The 16,993-nt window shown below is 25.4% G+C and overlaps 1 protein-coding gene across 1 annotated transcript; it reads left to right on the top strand.

The window, feature by feature from the left end:
• The first annotated feature begins 5,727 nt into the window (after window positions 1–5,727).
• On the top strand, window positions 5,728–14,951 carry LOC145835731 (PACRG-like protein). Its single transcript, XM_082943437.1, has 4 exons — window positions 5,728–5,818; window positions 7,953–8,108; window positions 13,755–13,982; window positions 14,717–14,951. The coding sequence occupies exons 1-4, from the start codon at window positions 5,741–5,743 to the stop codon at window positions 14,870–14,872; spliced, it is 618 nt and encodes a 205-aa protein (XP_082799563.1). The 5' UTR covers window positions 5,728–5,740; the 3' UTR covers window positions 14,873–14,951.
• The last annotated feature ends 2,042 nt before the right edge of the window (window positions 14,952–16,993 follow it).

Below are 16,993 nucleotides of genomic sequence, written 5' to 3'. Positions count from 1 at the left end.
TAAATCATATTCGAAATTTAACTTATGTGTTTTGTTTTACCGAATTAAATTAAAAGTTATTAACAGCTTCATATTTTTTTTATACAATGACCTGTGTTTTTGAAAAATAAAACAGTTTGTCTGTGAAATTATATATTTTGACTAGCGGGCTTTGATTCTATAACATTCAATTGTTGATAAGAATGACAAATTGTTGTTATTCGGCAAATACTAATTAAGTTTTTCTTATTTTACAGTTTATATGTCGTCATTAGAATCCCTACCCTAAAAATTACTTGAGCAAGATATTAAAAAAAATTGCATTACAATAAAAAAAAAAATTTAAATTTAAAGTGTATAAGTGTCAAGGTTATCAAAAAAGATCTTTACTAAAATTTGCATATAAAGAAATAATTTAACTTTTACCGTTGTGAAATACAATTTTTGTTAGGGGATCTACCTTGATTTTAAAAATCTCTTTTAACTTTTATATTTAACATAGCTACCAGATGCTACTTTTTAAGCAATTTTTGAACTGTTTTGGAGTTATTAAAATTGCTTACTAATGCTAAAAAAATTAAGCTTTTATTTTTACCAATCAACCATAAATTTTCTCTATTATTTTTTAACTTTATTTTTAAACAGTTTAAAGTTCTTACTTACTTTATTTGTAGTTATCAAAAACAAAAAAAAAAAATGCAAAAAAGATTTTAATACTATTCTATTAAAAATTTCTGACCATCTGAAATTCACCTTCAAAACACCTATATTTGTCCTGTCTTATTTCGTCCTAAGAAAAAAATAACTATCTTTGTTAAGACAGTCTTTAAAGTTTAAACAGGGTTGCCACTTTACTTGGAAAAACCTGGAATTTGACAATTTTGGCAAAAAAAACATGGAACAAAAATCACTAAAAAACCTGAAATTTGGTTAGGCTTAACTTTGAGTGAGCAAGCTCTGGTTCAATATACGGGAATTTTTCAGCTTTATTTTCAATAATTTTTAGTTTTATTATAAGAATAAATATTACTGAATGTAGTTTTAGCTGGCACCTTAGGTGACTCTTCAACTGTATATAACAGTGTCATTTCAACAATCCATGTTTTAAAGCATTTTGTATTCTTTTAGTATTTTAGTATTAACTTGTTTTGTTATAAAAACCTTTGTTTAATTTTTATAATAATGTAAAGTAAAATTTGAAATGACACGAAGTTGAAATGACACTAGTGTTAGAGTTATATAAAGCCTGACAAAACGAGTTAATTTTATACTAAGTTCACACCAATATGTAACATACATAAACCATAATATTAAAAGAATAAAAGTTGCATTGTTGAAATGACACTGTTATATACAGTTGGAGAGTCACCTAAGGTGCCAGCTAAAATTGCATTCAGAAATATAAATAAATATAAATAGATTTCAAAATAAAATTGAAAATCGTTGAAAATAAAGCTGAAAATTCCTGTATATTGAAACAAAGCGTGCTCACCTAAAGTCAAGCTTAACTTGAAATTTTAAATAATTTTTACATGTTAAGTAGTAAAGTTTTTGACATGACACAAAAAGTTTAGCAAATAGAATTTTTTTTGGTCATCATCAATTTTTTTTTTTTTCAAAAACACATTTAAAGTAGCTTTACAGTATCTTTTCAATGTTTTTGTACTATTTAACACAGTTTTTTACCTTATACTTAACTTTAAACTAAAAATATACCCAAAAATGTGTACTTTTAAAAACCTGGAGGAAATTTGGAAAACCTGGAAAAATTTTTGAAAAAACAAGTGGCAATCCTGTTTAAAGTTTTATTATGTGAATTACCCAATCCAAAAATCAGGAAACACATTTTTGGATTGTTAGTGTGATTTTTATTGTAGCACTGCCAGTGAACACTTGATTGGGGATTAGAGCTTAATGATTTTCCCACACTTCAAAGTTTAATTTTGTTATTTAAGCCTTTTGAGTCTTCTCTAAATTGAGTGCCACCAAGGGTTTTTTATTTCTCTAAAAGATAGTTTTTATTTTTTTCTTTATTTTAGTTAATTTAAATATTAACGGGGCTAGTAAAACTACTACTTTGCCAAAAAAAAAAGTTTATTTTTGCAAAAGGTTAAGTATAACACTGTTTTTTTTCCTTAATACAAACAGAGAAGTAATTTATTAAGCAGGGAATTATAAAAATATGAAATTTTAATTAAATCTGTAATAAAGTAATTGGTTATTTAAACAAATTTCAAGTCTGAAAATAAAAAATGTTCAAGTTTTCTATAACAATGTTTATTTTTCAAAAATTGAGGTCTTTATTTAAGTAGGATCTGGTCTGCAAAAGGTAAAACTGTAGCTAACAAGTAGGGGTAGTGAGTACAGCACATTTTTTGATCGTTTTTTTAATTTGACATGATACTTTATGATTTGTATGTGTTTTGGCTTCATTGAAAAGCATCTGAAAAAAAAAAAAATGCAAAACAAAAATTGCTACCCAAAAAACAGATTTGACCCCCAAAAATCACAAATTTTTTGATTTTTCTACTTAAACAGTATTTTAATCACTTATACATGTCCTAAACATGTGACTAAAATCTTATTTTAAAGCTTATACTTACATTTTAAGACATTTTAACTACTTTTGGTGTATTATGACATCATAATCACACAAAATGTGCAAAAAAAATCTGTAAAAGAGTACATTTTGAAAAGATTAAAAGTACTTGTTTAAATTTCTAGTTGTTTAATATATATATTTTTTAAGACCCATCACAATCTGCTGCTCATATAACATGAATCAAATTTCAACACAAATAAAACATACATACAAAAGCATGCTAGATCTACTCCTTGTAGTTATTTTACAAAAAAAAAATAATTAAGTTTAAAACAATCTTTTTTTCAGGGACACTAGACCAAAACTTTTAACCCAAATCAGTTTAGGCCAAGTCTCGTCCTAGGTCTTTTGTTTACACAATTCATTTTCTTTTAAAACCTTGTGTTGTGTGAGTGAACAGAACTAGCAAGTGTAAATCTATTGTGCTTTACATCAAACCCTGTTACATTAATACGCATCAACTTACAAATTTGCCATTTATACACATCATTTAACTTTAGCACACCAGTTTTTTAAACAGATGATTTGTTGTGGTCAAGGTCAATTTATTATTTTTATTGTAAAATTAAACTTCATAGTTATATTTACTTACCTTTAGGTGATGTGTTATGTATTTAGTGGGATGTTTGATGTGATAATTTATTGCGCTTTAAATGTTTACAGGGCTTCCACAAAATCTAAAATCCTGGAATTGTGAGAAATTTTGAACAAAATTACTAATAAAACTTAGAATTTTGAACAATTTTTACAACTTAAGTATTAAAATTATGATTTAAAACAATAAATCTATCATATAGGTAAAAAAAATTGTCATCATCAAAAATATTTTTGATTAAAAAACTCATCTAAAGTAGCTTAACAGTAACATTAAATGTTGATATAATATTTAACACAGTTTTTCACCTTTAACTTATATTAAAACAAAAAATAGACCCACAAAGTTTACTTTTAAAAACCTGGGGAAGTTATGAATACTTGGAGAAAATTAAAACCAGTGGCAACTCTATGTTTAAAAAAACCTAAAACAATTTTTCAATATGAATTACAATACATTAACAAAATGTTTAAAATTAATATTTTTTTATTGGCAAGATAATACTGTATTGTATTAAACACTAAGTTATTGATTGCAAAATAAAAACTATATTAAAGAATATTGCAAAATAAAATGAACATTGCACTGAATCATTTAGTTTTAGCACTCAACAGTGGTGCAAAATGACTAATACTTTTTTAAATATTACTAACTCATACATGTTTGATAGAATCTAACAGACTACTTTTTTAGTGAATAGTTATACATAAAAAAAAAACTATTCGTTAACAGTTTTTCAAACCCTTCTTCTAATCATGCTCTTTGGGTATGATTTTTAAGTAAAAATTTGTAAGATGTTTTTTTTAGCAGCATTCTAATCCCTATCACATTTACAATTAACAATAGAAGCTAAATGAAAGTTCAGCAAATCACGTTTAGGTACGGTTTCCACTTGAAAATTCTTTTAACTCTCATGATTTGGTTTATCTTGTAAGTCTTATCATTGTTTTCACCTTCTCGAGTAGCAATCTACCATTTGTCTGATAGTCCTTCACTAATTAATGTGGCATAATAATGCCCTACCACAACACATTTTTTGTGAATGTTAGAGGAAGAAGCCCCTACAATCAGTAATGCATCAGGGTTTGTTAGTAAAGGAAACAGAGAGTACTCACAAACTTCTTCAACAAGAGCACCTAAGTTAAGAAGTATTTTGTCATAGATATCTCCATTTACTTAAAAAGTTCTTGATTATATAGCATTTCAGATTTATGTGGCTAAATTAACTCATTATGAAGAATAGCATCATTAGTAGAAGGGATATCATTTGAAAACAGTTATAGGATAGTTTTTTTTTATGTTTAAGAATATTATTTTAAACTAATAATTTCAAACGAATAGTCCATTAGATTTTGTCAAACATGTGTCAGTAATTTTAATATTGTCCAGCTTGTATAGTTAATGTGTTAGGACAGGTAAACCAAATTTTTGAAATTTACAATGGATACACTAGATCAGGGTTTCCCAAACTTTTTTGCAAATGGCCCCCTTTAAAGAAATTGAAAAAACAATGGCCCCCTTCAACAAGATTACTCATAAACTACAATAAAAAACACCAAAGACCTTTTTTTTTTGCTCTCATATCTAAAGAATATCTAGTGTAAGTTTCTAAAATACACATAATACCTTTTTTTTATATCTTGTGTAAGTTTCAAGTTATGGCCTCATGGCCCCCCTGTGGCTCCTTTACTGCTCTTGGCCCCTGAGTATCTGTCATGGACCACTTTGGGAAACCCTGCACTAGATATATTAAAATGTGAATATTAGAAGCTGATCAATAAATATATCTTTTCTTAAAGAACTAATGATATCTTATACAATTTTACCTGATATAAAAAGGGTTACTTCGACAAAGTTAAATAACATGTTATATATTGTTAAATGGATACACATTTCATTTTACAGACTCTATGTCAAGAGCAGGAGGAGATGGACTATGTGTAAAATAAAAAAATAATAATATGTTCACAAAGAACAGATCTAGTACTAGTGATGAATGAATTTAGTTAGAGTTATCAGTGATAGTAAATAGTAAAAAGTGTTAGTAGAATCAGACTTTTAAAATCTATAACAGACTCTCTATAAGAGACTTTTAAACCAATTTTTAGAGTTTGTATTAAAATCAATAAACTTCAAAATAAGGACATCTGTATATTGGGTGACATTAACATAGTTTTACTTTGAAAAGATCTTATATTCTAAGAATATAATAAAAATTATGTCAACAAAATTAATAGGTTTTAGTATCATTTCTGTAATATTTTATTTTTACAAACATTTTTAACCTTTAGTTTATCTTTTAGTAAAAAGGGACAACAAAAATTATTTTTTAGTCATGAATAAATTTCTTTAAAACCAATGACCACCATAAATAAATTTAAAAAAATTATGTGTGTACAGTTTCTAAACATTTTTAAAATGTAATACAGTTTTTATTTTAACACTTAACCATTATGTACTATAGTGTTTAGTCCAAGCATTTTAAGAATAAATTATTTATAAGAAAAGTATTGCTTATAAATAATATTTGGTGTATTTTTACAGGATCTAAGTTTAAATTTGATATGAATAACAAAACAAAGCAATCAAATGGAAAGAAGTTAATGCCATCTGCAAAGCTTAATCCTAAAACTATAAATCCAGTAATTTTTTTTCCTAAAATTAATTATTTATAAGAAAGTTACCATCTAAAATTAATTTTTAAAACTATCCTTTTACTTTATTTTTCAATTTTTTTGATCAGAGTTGTTTTTCGATTTGTTATTTAGAGTGGTAGTTATACCCTTGATTACCATGTTTATCCTTAATCAGATAAATTCAGATAAAAGTTTCTTTAAAATCATTTAAAAATTTTTATTGTATAAAATCTTAATTATTCTTCAGTTAAACATAACTTTAGTTGTAACTTAATAAATTTTAAAAAAGTCTCTAAATTTCTTGTTTACAAAAAAAAAAAACTATAGTTGTATATTTTATTTACTTATCTAAAGTAGTAATTAAAATTTTAAAATAAAGTAAGCTTTAAATGTAGTTTCTTTTTTGTCTAAGTATAACAAGTAATGTTCTAAAATATTAATACTACTCTTGCATTGAAACAGTCTATAGTATTATTATGAATTTATATTTAAAGCCATAAAATTGGTTAATTAATTTATTATTGTTTTAATTTAAGTTGAAAATTTAGGTTGCATTTAGTACATCTACCTTCAATTTTAATATTAACTAAACAATCATTTTGTTTAGTACCTGTACAATAAATAAAGCATATGGTTGTATTTTATTCAAAAAATCAAAACAACTATATTAGTACTTTCTATTATATTTTCTTGATTATTAAAGTGATCATTTTTAGAAGTGATTTTGTAAGAAGATAATATTTTAAAAGATTTTTCTGTCTGAAGTTTTAAAATACTAAAAATTAGTTAATTCATGTTTTATTAAAAAATCAAATAAAACTTGATTAAATATAACTTAAAACTAAAAAGTAAATTATACAAAAATTATAAAAACTAACAAGCCACAGTGAGCTGGCAAGCGGTAATTGACTTTTTTGGTGACTAAAAAACTAAATTTAGTGTTATACATTATTAAGTAGAACCTGTTTTTTTCTTTTCAAAACTGGTTTTGTTTCTTTTCTGCTTTAAGTATTTCAGAAGTTATGCAAGTTTAAATGTGGCTAATTTTTTGTTAAAAACTTACCCAAAATATGTTAAGTCAAAATTAAAGCCTGCAAAAAATACATGAAACATTTGAAATACATCTAATATTTTGCCTTTTTTATCTAATGTGGTATCTTTTGAAAACTACTTGAGTAATAAGATAACTCAAGATATTTTATTTTTTTATTTTTTTGGCAATTTTAAGGAATAATAAATAATACATACTAAAGGTCTTATGAGTCAAAAACCTAGAGAAAAACTTTTTTTTTTTAATCAGACTAAGGCATACATGATAAAGAACGTACACAGTAGTTTTAGATTTTAGGCTAAGAAATTAAATTGTTTTTGTAAGCAGTATTTTAAAGACTTACTATAATAAAAAAAAATGATGAAAAACAACATTATACCATATTTAACAAAAAATAAATAAAAATATAAATAATTAAGTATTTTATGTATTGTTATGTGGTATTTGCAAGTTAACAAATTTATGATGAAATTTATATAACTTTCTACTGGAAAATATCAAAAAGTGATTGCATTCGAATTTTTAAAATTCTAAATTATTTGATGCAATAATTAAACAACACCAGTATTAAAAACTAGAAGTCCAGTTCTATCCAAGTATGTATAACTTCTTGTTTTTATTTAAGTCACCAATTTTTTTGTAGTCAATTGCTGCTTGACCCCTTTTTCTCAGTCCACTGTGCAAGCTTCAACATTTGAACTTCATTAAAGTAAAAAACATTATGTAGACATGTTTAAAAGCTTCTATTAGATATATTTTTTAATTGTTTATTCACTCCTTGAAAAAGTCAAAATTTAAGGTTTTTTTTCTAAAGTTTCATTTTTTACTCCGCTTGGAACTTTATTTATCTGTACATTTTTATGATGTATCAGCAAAAAGTATACACGTTTAATTTTGTTTGTTTACGATATGCATAAGTTTTGTTTATTGAAAACTATCGTGATACTAAGAATTTTTTTTTTCTGTAAAAAAATTTTAAAACTAATTTTTTTGTTATTTTGTACAGTAGTTTACAATTATGTACTAGATATGAAATGTTATTAAGTAGTTAGTTTTTGTTAAGTACTCACATGTCTTTTATGTTTACAGTTTACTCAAAAAACAACAAAGTCAGTTTTTGAAAGCAAGTATAACCGTGGTGAAGTACCTTGTAGACTTGAACATGGTTCTGTACGCCACAACCTCAAGTGGGAAGTAGCCTTGAACAAAATCGACATTCAGTCTGTCCTGCCCACACTTGCTCAAGTCTGTTTGTTATTGTTCATAATGTTTCCAATTATACATGTTTGTAAAGTAAATTAGTTGTGTTCATAATATGTTGTTTTTTCATTAATCCTGTATAAGTTGCTCAAATATACATTTTTTTTTGCTGTTATACTCAAAAATAGTAAGTAATACAAATTCAAGACAATTATTTCAAAACTAACAATAAAAGATAAATAAATTTTACATTTGATAAACACAAAATTTTAAATTAACTTAAGAAAAAAAGATTCAAACAAATAGAGATCAATTGACCTATTTTCTACAAATTTTTCAAGTTAATTTAAAATATATCTTATCCTAGGTTTTTTAAACCTAGGATAAAAGTTTCTAAATGGTTAAAAAACTTTTTAAGAAGCTAAACAGATTTTATTTTGTTTAATTTATATATTTTATAAATAATTTTTTTGTTGTTATTGACAAATTAAAATACATTAAAAAATTTTATTACTAACAAGAAGCACCATTAATTAAATCAAGATGATATTTTTATTAAATTGTTTTATTACTGACTAAAGTTTACTGTGCATAGTTAAAAAATTAGCAGTTTTTAAATTATAGGTTAGCATTTTTAGGGTCTATAAAAGGTTTTCTTGCAAAAATAATTTCTCTTATCTTGTAATTATTATTAGTGTTAGTATATTTCTTAAAATGAAAATATTTGTTTATATTTGTATACAAACGTTATAGCTTGTTGAAGTCTTAAACATCGTTTAGATCAGTTGTAAAATTCTGACTTTCTTCCATCTCCTTTTCCAGTATCTGTTTGTAATGAAATGTTATGTAAGGCCACGAAGTGTACAATTTAGTTTTTATGATCTCATGTTTCGTCAAATTGACAGCGTAGCAATCAATTTTTTATGCTTATTGTTGCTAATAGTTTTTTTTTTGGTTATTATGAAAATACCTTTTTTCATTAGATAACGTATTATTAGTATGTTGATGTTGTTTTTGCTATTTGCCTTTTTAAAAATACTGTCAATAATTTTTTTACTTCGCTAAAAAATGCTCAACTGCATAGTTTTTATTTTACTATTGAAGAAGAATTTTCTGGAAAAATTACTTCTTAGACATAAAAACTAATAAAAACACCAACAACACCTTTTCTACTAACGTGTACAGAAAAGACAATCCTAGTCCACATGACATTTCCTGGAATTCGTTTTTTCGCACCAAACAAAAATTGAAGATTATACAATGCATAACCAATATAGCTGTTAAAGTTTGCATGGCCGACTGCTTGGGTTTAGAATTGGACAGTACTTTTTTTTCTCTTATCAGGTTACCCGAAAACAGTCATCATGAAGACAATTAAAACATCTCAGTACAAAATGAACCACTTACCCTCTTTTGTTCCACACTCTTGCCCAGTCTACCTCCGCCTTCCTTATATTAGTGAAAACTCAATTAAGTAGACTAAACAAGCTTTATTAGCTATAAAAACCACTTTAATAGCAATTTGCTACGTGTTGTGTATAACACTGACCACCCGGAATGGTGAAAGATGCCACACCTATCCATGATTTAAGAAATGAAGTATACATTTCAAGTGTCATTGCGGAATGACTACGTATGTCGTACATTTTAACGTTTCCATATCAGGCAACAGCAGCATGTTACAAAAAATTTAAAAAGTTTATTTTTAATGGCAAAGTAAAACCAAAGTTAAACAATCATCCATCCATGAACACCTCCTCAACTATCCTAGTTGTCCTGAGAACTACCTGTATAGTAGATCCAAGATTATATCTAGAGCTAGAAAACACTTACCATCTCTCAGTTCTGGAATCATTGCTCAATAGAACTTGCTAGCCGAATATTTGTAAACAACAAGATTTCTATAAGTTAAAACTATATAATTAGCTTGTTTTTAGTGTTCTTATTGTTGTCATTTTTCGTAATGTTTTACATTTTAATTCAGTTTCAAGTAAAATTTCTACAGTTTTAGATATTTTACATTCTAACAATTCTATCTTAAAAATAACTTCAAATAAGTAAAGTATGAATTACAGTAACCTCTCGCTTATTTACGCACATTGTGTCCACAGAAAAAAGCGTAAAGATACGAGAGATCGTAAAGATACGAGAGTTACCTAATATACTTACTATAATGGCTGTTTTTTGAAATTGCTTCTAATTAAAAGCAGAGTGGCGACTTTCCCACTTTTAACAATTTGTTTACTTTATTTATAGATATGAAAATAAAAGATAAAACTAAACATACAACTATATAAAAAAAAGGATTAAGATAAATTAATAATACCTGTAGAGAAAAATTACTAATTTTAATAATAAGTAGATTTTATCTTTATCTTTTTTTATATGTTACTTATTTGATACTTAATATTTATATTCTATTCTACTTAGCAAATTCAATTTATAATTAAGCATTTGTTTACAATTAAGAAATGGTGTGTTGTCTATATTAAAATTTGTTTCTAAAGCCTTTTACAAAAATATGCATTTGGTACTGTAATGGATTTCTTCTTTTGAACAAATTTGTATTAAGTATAAAAAAATTTTAAAGGATAAACTTGTGTTATGTATTATTGTATTATAAAAAAATGTCAAATGAAAATTAGTGATATGTTTCCTAAAAAAACAATTAAGATTTTCGTAAAGTGTAAGCTCTATAAATATTAAGTATCACTATTACTTTTTGCTAGGAAGTTTCATTAGATTTCTTTTTTAGATGTTTATTCATATATAGGGCAAGAGTGCTGTATTATTTATTTGTGCTTTTAACTCTCATTATTTCATTATACTTTCATTATTTAACACAGTCATATTTGTTTCGCAATTTTAATTTTATCTCTTATTGTTAACAAAATTTCTGATATAGTGAGGTATAACTAAATGTTTATCAATTAGACAAGGAACATAAGTTTACAAATTCTAAAGATATAGAGAAGTGAGTTAGCATTAAAAAATATACAATAAATATCCAATATATAAAAAATATTATAGTTTTTTGAATTTTTTAGAATTCTTAAATGCGTAACTAAACGAGAGTGCGTAACGTCACGAGTGCGTAAAGATGCGAGAGGTTACTGTAATTATAATTTAAACCTTTACACAGATTTTTGCATTTGACTCTTTTTGACATTGCTATTTTTAGCTATATATTTTTAAATCATTATACATAACTAAATTTATACTATACATTTATTAGTTTTTAGCATTAAAAAAAAAACCCTCCGAGCTTTCAAAATAAGTGATTTTTATACAAACTTTCTAATAGAAATAAAAAATTATATAAACATACCTTTGTTTTTTAAAATTTTAAAGCTTATTATAATTAAAAATAAATTACAAAATTAATAATGTTATAAAAATACAAATGTATGATAATTTTAATTTGCTCAAAATTTAAAGCTTTTAGTGGTTCTTTTTTTTTTTCGAAAGTATGACCAGTTGTATGAGTAAAAAGTTAATGTCTTCAGTTGAATTTTTTATTTTGGATTCTGAAAATATAAAAAAGCAGTGATTTTTTAAAAATCATTGCTTTCTATAATTTTATTTCTATAAAACTTTTTGATACGGAAGAAATTGATTATGTACAAATATTTTTAGAGAACTAGTCATATAAGAATTAAGGCCATAGGGAGGGTTTAACTTTTTTTTAATAAAAATTAACATTGGCCCCTATTTGGAAGCTTAAAGTAAATATGTAAGCATTATCTGCTTGTTCCGAAAAAATTAAAAAAATAAATAGTTTTTACTCTAGCTTAACACTGTATAAAGCCAAGCGCGGCTTGAAAGAGGAGTGCTTTGCAGTTTTTAAATATTCTTTAGTAGAATGTTAAAACTTCCGTCGTAGTTAAGCGTCGCAGCTTTTTGTTTAAAGCGAGTGCGCTTTGCATTTGCAAGTTCATTCGCTTTTCGTTTCGATGGTAAGAATAGTTACAATTAGTTACAATTAAAGCAAACGCTCTATTGTTTTAGCAGGCACTTTTTAGATTCTTTTTGAACCAGATTTCACTATTTTTTGTTAGAATTGTGTATTGTTTGACCTAATAACAAACAGGACCTCGAGAAACGTTTACCAGAACGTGTTTCGGTCTAGTTGTAAACGTCACTTAGATCGTATTTTAACGATTATATGCGTTCAGCTTTCGTTGTTTTTTTATCGACTGTTACTCAGCATTGCAGTTATATTGTAGTCAACTGACTTTAATAAACACCGCTGAGAAACGAAAGCAAGTGTATTTCAATACACTATTCAGCTTTTGTTTTTCGATACAACCTTTTTCGAGCTCCACTTTTCTACAGTGAGTTATTATCCTGTAAGAATCGCCGAAAAACTAATGCAAGTGTAATTCAATACACTTTTCAGCTTTCGTTGTTCGCTACAACCGTTTTTCGAGCTACACTTCTAAGTGAGTTTTTTTCCTGTAAGAATCTCCGAAAAACTAAAGCAAGTGTATATTGGTTCGTATTTATTTACAGCTTTCATCGTTTTTTTCAACAACCGTTTCTCAAGTAGAAACTTCTATTGTCGTTCAACCAGTGCGGACTTTTAGACGTTTCATACGCTTCAAATCCTTGCTTGGCTTTGACTTCAGTGAGAATTGCTAAGAACTTTAAACAAACGCTAATACATTTAATAAAAGATAACCTGCAAACAAACCATCAAGCTCTGACTTGCATGTGTGTGAGTGTTATTTTTTATCACTTTTTAGTAACATTGTAAAATAAACAATTGTAATAGAGTGCCGAACCTATACTTTTAGTATTAACAGTATAACGTAGTTAAGTAAGTTCTAGTTTTGACAACACTAGTGTAACGTATTTTGTTCTATATTAAGTTTATATAATAAAGTATACGTTGAAATCTTTAAGATTAAATTACAGATTTGCTTTCTTGTCTGTATTAAGATTATATAGCAAGTATATATTAGAATCATTATAGACTAAGTTAAACTATACGGAATGACGCATAAGCTATTAGAATCAAAGGGTTATAAATACTATAAAATACTTTTCAAGGAACAAAAACTATTTATTTAACTTTTGAGATGTAACCAGTTTTGTAAAAGAAAACCGAAAACTGTAAGGAATCAAAGATTTTAAAGGTCTTTTTTTTTCAGAAACTTTAAAAATTTATTAAAATCTATCTCTTCCTTTATTTTTTTATAAAAAAAAATACTCAAATTTATCAAAAAATTATTACAATAGGATTATTCATTTTTTAGTTAAGATTAAACTCAGAAAGTTTGAGAAAAATTGCTTAAAACCTGTAGCAGAAGAAAGAATTATATGAAGAAATCTTTTTTTGTCTTTTTTACTTCACCCTTCCATAAGGATCCTATAGAACTTTCCGACTTTGTCCCCTCATATCTCAAAAACTAACTTTTTTTATAAAAAACGGTAAAAAGCAACTTTTAGCTAAGATCTTTAAAATTAGATCAACATGTAAAAAAGTGCCTATGCCCTTAAAAATGTAGCGACTAAACTTTTTACAATTAAGTTTGTTGTCTTGTACAAAATGTAAATATTCATAATATTTTCAGCTTAAAAATAAATAATTATTTTATTGTTGTATTTAAAAACAAACAAGTTTATCTTTTAATTTTGATATATTATAATGTTTTGAATATAGCTCTTATTTTAGTTTTTACTTCGCAGGGTTTAAAAGAAACAAGACATCCATTTACGTTTATTTCTATAGAAGGGTTTAAGCAGATACTTCTAATTGATGGTGTGTCAACACTTGTTGTTCCGCTGCTTAGTCAGCTTGTTACGCCAATAAAAGCTGCACTAATATCTGCTGATGTCGGTTGCATTGATAGAGGATTAATTGCACTTTCATCTTTAAGTGATTGTGTTGGAAACCAACTAGACTCTCACTTAAAGGTATCTATGTCGTTTAGAGAATACATTTTTTTAAATGAAAACAAATATATAGTTTTGTCAATACTTTTATTACAACAGACTTTAAGTAAATTTTTAGTTGCTCTTATTACTGAAATAATATAAACATTCTTAAAAAATCAAAACGAATTAATACTTACTCTTAACAGCAAAAAATAATTAAAAGTATTTAGAAATTATTTGAAAATAAATAACATATGATAGGTGTTTGAGGTTAATATGATATATGTTTATACAGCTTTATATAATACCGTTTATAGTGTAATTAATGTTGTTGTGTAATTAATGTTATTGTGTGAATTATATTTTTAAATGCGAAACTACAAGTCTGAAAACCTTTTTTTTAAATATATTGGTCACTAAAATCATAGCTTACATAATGCACTTTAAGCATAAGACTTTGTAAATCATTTATTTAATAGAATTATTTATTTATTAGTTAATTGTTTAAGAACATAGGATTAGTTAAACCTCATTATTCATAAAATAACATTGACTTTTATTCAAAAGCTTAAATTATAGACTATAAGTCAGTTTTATAGGTAGACCCGATGCCCAATACACAAATAAAAATTTCATTCTAATGATTTGTAACTTTATTTAACAATGTTTTTTAAATTTTAGCTCCTCTAACTTTTAGCTTTGTGCTTGATTAATTTTTAGATTAAAATTTTTGCAAAACACAATTTTCATCCTAACGCTTTGTTATGAATTAGATACTAATGTCCTGCTTATCGAGAAAAATGTCATCAGATCGATCACGAAAGCAACAGATAATTGCAGTACTTAACAAGCTAGAGAAAAATGGAAGCGATCAAGTTCTCAACATAATAAAATCGAAAATTCCAACTTACACTACTACCTACATATAACTATCTATTTATTATAAGAATTGTTACTTAACATTTTATCATTTGAAGAACGTTGTTTTCTGTAGCTAAACTTTTATACACTGCCTTTTTATCATCAATTTTATATAAGTAAAAATAGCTTTTAATTTTTTTTATAAATATAAACTTTCTATTTAGGTGCTGAATAAAATATAAGACGATTAGTAAATAATTTTTAAAAGTCAAGTTTAATTATTTTTTGGATAAAAGCAATTAATGCAACCATTAAGTTTTGATTACTTATTTTAACCAGTATTTCTCAAATTTTTTGAAAACTGTGTTAGTATATTAAAGAAAGAAAAACTACAATTAATTATGGCAAATTATAATCTAATAATTAAAATTTATAGAGTAGAATGTATTAAAAATTTTTCAGAACTATCAATAAACATAATCAAAAATAAAATTAAGTTAAAATATAATTATTAAAAAAATTGCTACCTAAAGTAGTTTTGTGCACAGTAATGTAAAATTCTTACAATTGAAATTGTACAGACATTTTGGAAGCATAAATTTTAAATAACTTGAACCACTAATTGAGTTTAGGTAAATAAACTACATTTTTGTTACGTCTCCAACATGTTTATAGATAATTAGTTTATTAGATTGCCTATACAGTTTATGTGTAATTATGTCAATATATTTTACACGAAAATAGCAGAAGTAATACAGCTTTTGTTTAAATTCATTTAGCTATAAATTTTACTTAAGATGTGTGTTAGCTAGACACAACCTAAAGTTTTCTTTTTGATTATTAAGATATGTCTGAATAAGAATAAATCAACAGAGATAGTGACAGCTAAATCAGAAAACATTTTAAAGATAATAATTAAATTCTTACAATTTAACGAAATTATAATTTAAAATGTTCAAAATCTATAAATGGTAATTCGAATTCTCATTAATATTTTTAAGGGATTATTTCTTTAAAATCAGCTTAATGATTAAAAAGTAGTACCAGAAGGTCAATTAATGTAGATTATGATGGTAAAAAAATAAATTGTTGTAAAACATAATTAATTATAACGTAGAACTTTAATTTTTGTGCACCTAAAAATTGTACATTAAAACTGCGTAGATTTTTTACAGTAAACTATCTTTACTATTTAATAAACAAAGTTATTTTCAGTTTAAAACTGTTTGGTAAGAACAAATTGTTTTGTCGAATGAAAAAATATGGTGCATTTAAAAAAACTGATTTGTAAATTAAATTGGTAGCAGTGATAGTAAAATCAATTAAAAAAATTAACTCGTGTAAAAATTTTCCTTCGTGCATTTTTGACAGCTACCAAATTTACTAAACATAAAAGATCTATAAGTTTTATTAAAGTAGTTTAAGGTAAAATCAAGACTTTTAGAGTAAGCTATATAATTTTAAAAGCTTGATATTAAACAAATTAAAATGTTTTACATTTTCCAAGTCTATTTTAATATTATGATTCTGTTTTCTTTTTATGTCAGTATTTTAAGTAAATGTTATTTTATAGTTTTAGTGTAAATTATAGTTTATTTCGAGTACCGACAAAGCACGTTTATCAGAAAAAAGAATTCCCGATGGAATATTGCTCATTTAAAATTTAAATACTAAAGCTGAAACCTGGTAAGCTAAAAAACAGAATAATCACTTTTTTGTAAAACTTTATTAGTTAAATAGTTTTTATTTAACTTTCTTAAATCTTTCCGGAGCATAGTCAAACACTTATAAAGGTTTTGTTTAAGTTAATAAATAATCTAGTGATTGACGTTTTAAAAAAAAATAAAAAGACAATATGGGCGTGTTATAGGCTATGAACATTGTCGATAACTACACTACCTTCAGATAAACTTAAATTAACAAGCCAAAAGTATTCTTCGACTTAAACTAACTTGACTTGAAGAAAAAGAGTCTTTTGAACTTTACAGACTTCTTAGCTAATCAGATAACTTACCTGTTTTATGATTTTTACAGACTTATTTTTATCTTTTTACACAAGTTTGTTAACATTATTAAAAACTATCAGTTTTAAATAAAGAAAATAAAATTCATTGCTTGTCGGTTTCAATAAAGAACTTTTAAAAATTGATATAAAATTGATACTTTAAAATATCAATTTTTGAATTAAA

This window comes from Thalia democratica, chromosome 5 (genome assembly GCF_965202585.1).
Source record: "Thalia democratica chromosome 5, ktThaDemo2.hap1.1, whole genome shotgun sequence".
In the NCBI taxonomy this organism is placed as follows: domain Eukaryota; kingdom Metazoa; phylum Chordata; class Thaliacea; order Salpida; family Salpidae; genus Thalia; species Thalia democratica.
The sequence above is the reverse complement of the archived record's forward strand: the minus strand, read 5'-3'. Positions and strand labels throughout refer to the sequence as shown.